General features: G+C 40.3%; 1 protein-coding gene across 1 annotated transcript; it reads left to right on the forward strand.

Moving 5' to 3' along the window:
- Positions 1-4108: 4108 nt before the first annotated feature.
- Positions 4109-5065, forward strand: LOC127526652 (neurogenin-1-like). Its single transcript, XM_051922595.1, has one exon. It carries the CDS (start codon positions 4109-4111, stop codon positions 4829-4831), a length of 723 nt encoding a protein of 240 aa, XP_051778555.1. The 3' UTR covers positions 4832-5065.
- The last annotated feature ends 3021 nt before the right edge of the window (positions 5066-8086 follow it).

The raw sequence follows: 8086 nt of genomic DNA on the forward strand, positions 1-8086 counted from the left end.
TTTATGCAGACTAAAATCTCATACATCTGCCTTTTGCCCAAAGCTCTTTTTAAACCACCCACTTACGATTTATGCAAAATGATTACCTTAATATATTTCACTATCAATAGAACTATAATAATTAGTGCCATCACAATTATAATATGACAAATCAATATTTATTTACCCTCCAACATCCCGTTTTCAGTTCTCCCGCAACCACAAATGCTGTCCAAGAGCCGCCCTATATCTGCAGTTCATTGTTGACATGTAACTTGGAGAGTTTGACAAGCAGTGGATGAGATACTTCAGGGAGGATGGTAAAGGGTTTAAAGAGGGCTGGATCTGCCAGTCTAGTGGCAGGCACATTTCTATGAAAACCAAAGAACAAATATTTTTTCACACATGTTGGTTAAAGAAAGTGCACATTCTTTAGCACAAAAGGAAGATGTAGACTGCTGCATGTGCTGTCCAAGACAAAACGACTTGGCTTGCTAAATTGGTGCCCCCAGAAGATGGCACCCTAGGTGGCCACCTACGTTGCCTAATGGTTTGATTGACATTGCAGTAGGGACTGCCTGACCATATTAGTCATTGACTGCTTTATAACAAAGACACTGAATGAAGCCTGTATTTGATGTTAATATCCCAATAAGACAATGAACACAACAGTAGTATTGCGAACATACATATATGTTAGATGATGAAAGAAATCCCCTGTAAAGTTGTCATCCATGCATGTCAGAACGTGGCAAGGGTTAAGGGAGGCTGGCCTCTCAAAGATTTGGGTCTGAACACCAAAGTCCATGGAACAGGGTCTAGGGGGGCTCTCGATGATATGGAGCAGGGAGTCTGAAATCAGAAGCAGCCACCAACAAGATCACTGTTCCTCAAGTGTTTAATTCTAATCAATGAGAATAAGGCAAATCACGCATTTAACTTTCATCAATGAAAGTAAGGCAAAGTTCATTGGTTAACAAGTTACTTATTTGCTCTGCATGGTTATTGTTCAAATATATGAATGTTTTCTATATGTGTGTGATTAATTCATATCTCATTCATGATTGGGTTAAATTTGTGTGTATCAGTTGCTGAGTGAACAGATTCCAAAGCCAAAGGCTTTATCAGCGTCACATTCAATAAACTCATTAGGAAAATAGCTATTAATAAATGTATCTATCATATGTATGAGGCAAAGTTACACTAAGGAAAAATTAAATAGGAAAAGAAAAAAAGTTTTTTTTTGTCATATGTTTAGAGCATTTTTTTAGCAATTAAATGGCAGACTTACTCATGCCAAAGGAACTTACAGCCTTCATCATTGAACTGGCACACTTTGTTGAGATGGCAATCTGATGGAATGGTTAGCAATTCTGGCTTACAACTCCAAGAGACTGGATTCAACTCTGTGTGGAGTCTGCACGTTTTCCCAATGCCCTCATGGCTTTTTGTTCAGATGCTCCAGTTTTCCACCAAAATCCCAAAGGTGTGTGCAGGTTAATTTGTAATTCTAATTTTCTCCACTGTAATTAAATATAACTGGGTACATTAATGTGACCTAACGTGATTAACATTGGTTCTTCCCTAGTGCTCCTGGTATTGGCTCTGGCTTTCAGTGACATTTAATGGGATAAGTGTTCTGAAAAATAGATAGATAGATAGATAGATAGATAGATAGATAGATAGATAGATAGATAGATAGATAGATAAAACATTTCTAGATTTTATTTTAGCATGGTGGAATGCATGTGGGCGGCACGGTGGCGCAGTGGGTAGCGCTGCTGCCTCGCAGTTGGGAGATCTGGGGACCTGGGTTCGATTCCCGGGTCCTCCCTGCGTGGAGTTTGCATGTTCTCCCCGTGTCTGCGTGGGTTTCCTCCGGGCGCTCCGGTTTCCTCCCACAGTCCAAAGACATGCTGGTTAGGTGGATTGGCGATTCTAAATTGGCCCTAGTGTGTGCTTGGTGTGTGGGTGTGTTTGTGTGTGTCCTGCGGTGGGTTGGCACCCTGCCCTGGATTGTTTCCTGCCTTGTGCCCTGTGTTGGCTGGGATTGGCTCCAGCAGACCCCCGTGACCCTGTGTTCGGATTCAGCGGGTTGGAAAATGGATGGATGGATGGAATGCATGTTGTCAAACTGGTCTCAACCTGTGTATGGTTTGCATATCTCCTGTAGTGTCCATGTGTGCTCATTCTGGGAATTTTTGTTTTCTTCCACATACTAAATAAGTATTGGTCTGAGCATAAGTGTGCCCTGTGATGGACTGTCGTTCAGTTCAAGAGTGGCCCTCACATACACATTATGCTGCTAAGATAGATTTCAGGGTCCCAGATACCCTGTAATGGAATAAGTAAATTCAGATAATAGATAGATGGATATATTACTTTTGGCACCCTTAGGCCATTATATCACTACAGATGTATCCAGTAAAACCACAAATGAACAAAAGAGAACTGTGGGGAAACATCTGCACTAGTTATAGGTTGTGGTGCCAAGAAAATTCTCAGACCAGCCAATCAGCATCACAGATTCAGACATAAAATATGGAGAGTCAAACTTTTAAGGAACTGGACCTTAAAGAACTCACAGAGCATCTCTGAAAATGTCACATACCCTCCCAATAGAAAATGAAAACAAGTGCATGCATTAAAATGATGTTTTCTGTGCAAAGACATTATAGAAAGTTTCTTGGTAAAGCATACATTCTTAATACATACTAAGTTTAAAAACTTTCGAGCTCCAGGCATCACTGCAATAAAAATGGCATGACAATACACTGAAGACGTGTTTAGGAGAAAGAAAGCATTCAATATCTTTCATTGCACGTGCCATGTTTGCTTCTCATGCGGAAGGCGAGTAGGGTATTTAATCAGTTCTGCATAGGTCCAACTGTCTATAACCGTTGTCATGCAACACCCACTATTCTTTACTCAGTATTAACAGGAAATGTCTGCAAATTACTGTAGCTAACGTGAAATTCCCACTTGCTCATGTAATGCTGCGAAATAAGCAGCTTTGTAGTACATGCACTGCTAGTCCTCCTGTGACCTTCTGTACACAACAAGCAGTTGCAAAACTCAAATACACCATAGTGTTCTTCTACTTCCATCCAGCAGCCCAGTTTTTGATTCCTCATATTTTTACTTCCCCCATAGATACCATCCAAAAAAGGTATGGGCGAGATGAAGAAGATACTGAACAAAAGACAGAAAGTGCGAGATCCACACTGGTACAAGAACTGTATAAATGCTGTGGTATTTTGTTAGCACACGGCTGTTGTAGTTGACAGAGATAATGGAGAGAAATAAGGAGTGCAGCAAACACATCTGCATATCCTAAGATTGTAAACCAATACAGAATTACTATTCAAAGTATACATAAAAATGTATTGCAAAGCTTATTGGGTCTGCCAAGTGACTAGCAGACACAAAATCATGGACCGTATGAAAAGACCTGAAAAAATGACTGAATAGTTTATCTGTGGGCTCCATTAACTTGTGTGGTCAAAGAAGGAAATATTAAAATAAAATAAAAAAAAAAGTTTTTGGTGCACCAGTCGCTAAATAAAAAAAGTGACCTGACTAGTTTTAATAGAATTTGTGTGTGCTCTGGTTGAACTAACAAGCTATGTGCAGGACTGGACTTCACACAAGCATCTTACTAACTATAAAATTCGCATCCCTTCCTTATTTCAATTTTATTATTCCGTTATAGAGCAGGAAGCAGCACTGGATAAAACACAGTTTTATACTGATGCAGTAACTGTAAAGTTATCCAGAAAGGTGATCTTTCTAAAACACGTTTCATGAAACATTGATTCTGCTTACCACAGTTTACAAGGAAAAATGATTATTTGTGTTAAAGCATCGCTCCAGTCCAGGGGCTCGCTCTTTTCCCCCATGATCGTCGAAGCGGATCTAATCCAAGTTTGATGAACTTTATTAATAAACTCTGTCTTTTCGTAATCCGTTAGAACTAAAAGTCCGATTCGCTTTCTCCACACGACCATCTCTCCGCCCACCTGATACTCACACGCGTCTCTTTGTAGATAAAATAACTCCTGGCAGAAAGAAAAGGAGAAACAAACTTTTTTCTTTATAGAATTGCTCGCTTTTCCCCCGCCTCTCAGAGATGCATCAGAAAGATCCCATCTCAGGCAGTTTCGAATACGAGCTGCCAGCTTCACTGTGCATCGGCTGCAGAGCTTTCAGGCTTTCGGGCAGTAACCATAAATCCGATCTGGAGAGCTTTGATCTCTCCAGCGGCGGTGGAGTAAATGGTCATCCGGGAGCCCAGCCTGTAATTGACGCCTCTACTCTGGCTTCTTTGAAAGATTCTTCAAATTTTGCGCCAATAGTGACTATGAGGCGCAGTGGGAGCGTCAGAGCGCAGCGCTGGACTCAAGGAACTTCTCACCTCGACTCCTTGACCTGCGCCCCAGCTCAGGAGCAGAAACGTCGGCGTTTGGCCGCCAATGCCAGAGAGAGGAGACGGATGTTCGCTTTAAACCTCGCTTTCGATCGACTCAGAAGTGTTATTCCAACCGTGGAAAGTGACAAGAAACTCTCCAAATCGGAAACCTTACAAATGGCTCAGATTTATATCACTACGCTCTGTGAATTGCTCCAGGACGCCAGTCCCACCAGGGACAGAGATGTTCAAGAGTCGATGCTGCAGGAATCATCCGTGGACACAACGTATTCAGTGACAAATCAGGCAGACCCTAGCGACACTGTAGTGACCTTTGAAAACATTGAAAAGATCGTCTTAAAGACGAGGCAGATCAGAACGTCAGTCGCATGGGTCACAGAAGAACTGGTTGGTGGTGATTTTGGAGAGTTTTCTGATCGTTAAGACGCTACGAGTGAGGACTATTCCACAGACATATACGCAAGCCTCCCATAAATTAGTGCAAATCAGAGTCCGGGAGCGCGCTGTGCTGAATGAAAAGATGGCCATCTGAAACTGGACATTAAACGTGGTTTACTGGGTATGGTTTTTATAATAACATATTAAGGGATAAGGTTGGTATGCTCTTAAATTCGTTACGTCAAGAACCTTAATCTCTAAGGACAAATTAATTTGCATTTTTTACTGCTGTAATATAAAGTTTTGGAGAGTTAATTAAAATAAATGTTACTTTCATGTTTTATTTTGTGGATTTTTACCAACTGATCAACACTATAACAAAATAAAGTGTTGAACGGCCAATGATTAAAGTATTTTTTAAAAAGTTTCAGTTTCAAACGCACATATCGACCCTGAGGCACACAGGTTCACAATTAAATCACTACAGTATACACTGGCTAAAACTTGTTTTGCAGTCGCTTTATTTAAATAAAGGTCGCCGGGACCGGAGCCTCTCCCAACAACACTGGGCGCAACGGAGGGATTCAGGATTGGCCGTAGGTGTATGGTGGAACAAGCTTGACCTTAACCTAAACGGTGGAAAACCAACTGAACGTAAGGGGAACGGCCGTACAAACGTCACACAGTTACCGCCGGGGCCGTCCTACTGGAGCAACCGGGCAGCAGTCCCAGTCTATCGTGCCGCGCTGTAGACCGCACACTCATCGCGTTCATTTATTTGGATCAATTTGGTATTTCTTTATAACGAATATATCTCTATTTTCATGCATAACTTCTCATAAAACTGTCCTCGAATTATTCCAATCAATTGAAATTTCACTTTAAAACAAAGAGCAAAACCGTTGGAAGCAGGGATATTTAAACATCTCGTTTGGTTGGTTACCGTATACGCTGCTCTCTGCTAGAGCTAAAGAACATTTTCAATGTTTGTTTTTCAATAATAGTATTTTATACAGCAAAAGGGTTAAAGAATATTTCCACGGTGAAAAGAAAAGAAGGTGAAAGTCCCAAAGGATCGGCAATGCAGCCGTCTTCGCAACTGCAGTTAGGGCACGGAGTGCACTGTACTGTTAAGTTGTCGCGGGCCATTGCCATGCACTACACGATCAGGTCCTAGGCAGCATGTGGAATAGAGCGTACGTAAACCTGGGCACAGCTAAACGTTTAGCTCAGCCCATATTCCCCAGCACGCCACGCGTTTAATCCTGTCCAGTTAATTACTTGTACACCCCCCATATTTTCAGTACATCACGCATTTTCTTCCACTGACACGTTCAAGCAGAAACGTCCACGCCAGGGAATTTGAAAATTCACATAAACTGGCGCTGGTGTACGCTGCTTCCCAGCACTATAACTCCGTTACCTGAAATCCTGGGATCATTTAGAAAAAAAATGAGGAAAACCACAGGCTAACTTTTAAATACATGTCGATACACGATATAGGTGTTCATTCTCACTGTCCATCGTATGCCACTTGAGGTGTAAAAAGCTGTTTCATGATGCATATTTAGCTCACAGTAATATTATTTAGCCTATCTAAAAAACTTAATAAAATATCAACAGTTTATCAATAGGTATACCTTTCAATGTGCTGAGCTAAGTTCATGACAGACTTTTTACTTTTTTACAACTGTACTTCAAGTAACCAGTTTAACAGCTTGCTATATAAATTCTTCACATCCTATGAAGTCATTTCAGGTAGTCAGTAGGGATGAGCGATACATATATTTATAAAATCGATAGTGAAACAAGCATTTTAAGTATCACTACGTCCAATACCTATATTGAGTATTTTTTTTAAATTAATATATGATTTGGGTATATGATTTGGGTTGGATGATGACTGACTGACTACCAGGACACAATATCAAGACAACCATTACAAATTTGTTATAAAACAAATATAAATAGGACAACGTAAAACATACAAACACATTTACAAAAAAGTCTTTGTAGCTTGGTTATTACGTGCAAACAAGGCAATCATTTTTATCAAACTGATCCCCCTCAAAACTGTAATGTTTACATAAAAGAAATAACATTCCCACATTTGCATTTTCTGTTATAGTGCTTCTGTCCTTCTGTTTTATGGAGAAAGATCTTTCCATATTAGTGCCATTTTTAAGTTTCTGATTTGTTTTCAGAATAAATAGCATGCTAATATTTTCTGGCTTAATCCTTTTTGCCTCTGCAGGTACAAGGCAGGAGCAGTCCGTGGATAAGGGTGTACTTGGCGAGAACACACACACACAGCAGCGCCAGTTTAGCAATGCCCATCCACTTATTCTTTTGGACCAGAGCACGCCAAGGACACTCATGCAGTGAACATGCAAACTCCATGTAGGGAGCAGCAGGGAGTTGAACCCCAGTATCCTTGCTTGCGAGGCATCAGTGCTACCACTGCACCAAAATATCATCCAAAATACTTAAGTTTGAAAAATATATTTTAAAACTCTAGAGATTGTTAGTAATGCAGTTAAAATGCAGTTAGACACACTAAAACCTCACAATAATGAATATTTTTATTTACATTTACTGGGTCACTTATTTTTCAGAAGAAAAGATTACTTTCAGAGAAAGCTTTCATTGTTAGGAACATTTAACCAGTATTTTGTCAACTGTTTAATATGTTCAGTTATACATATTGGTTATTATGTCAACTGCACTTTGCTAATTAAAAGACAAAAAAAAAAAAAAACCTCCCAAAACTAAAACCACGGTCAGAACCTATATAACAAAAGCCTCTGACAGTGATGCCCTACACTATTATGTCATGTCTCCTCCATTATACTAACAGCTGCCTGTATGATTCATAATTATTAAACAGTGGTAAATGGCAAATGTTAAATTCAAGTAAAACACCTCCAGAAAGCTCAACCCTGGTAGCAGCAGAACTACCTGGACAATGTCTTGTGCCTCTTTGAAAACTCTCCTGCAACATCCCCACCTGGTCATGGGTGCAGCTACCTCACCATCTTTTTGATGCTTTCTCAGTTCTTTGTGTGCTTTTTCAATGTTTAAAGAGGTTGCTCATATTGGAACCACTGAACCTTCTTCTCACGAATATTGCACTGTGCTGTACTTTTTTTTTCTGTTAGTGAGCTCTATATTATGCATACACTTTCTGTGTTGTACTCAGTCTGTTTTTGAGATGAGTGTGGGTTTATGGGACTCTTGTGTTACAGTGTTTCTGTTCAGACAGCTCATCCCACTACGAGTGGGCAGAAAGCGCTGTAGTAC

The sequence above is a fragment of the Erpetoichthys calabaricus genome, chromosome 2 (assembly GCF_900747795.2).
Source record: "Erpetoichthys calabaricus chromosome 2, fErpCal1.3, whole genome shotgun sequence".
Taxonomy (NCBI): Eukaryota; Metazoa; Chordata; class Cladistia; order Polypteriformes; family Polypteridae; genus Erpetoichthys; species Erpetoichthys calabaricus.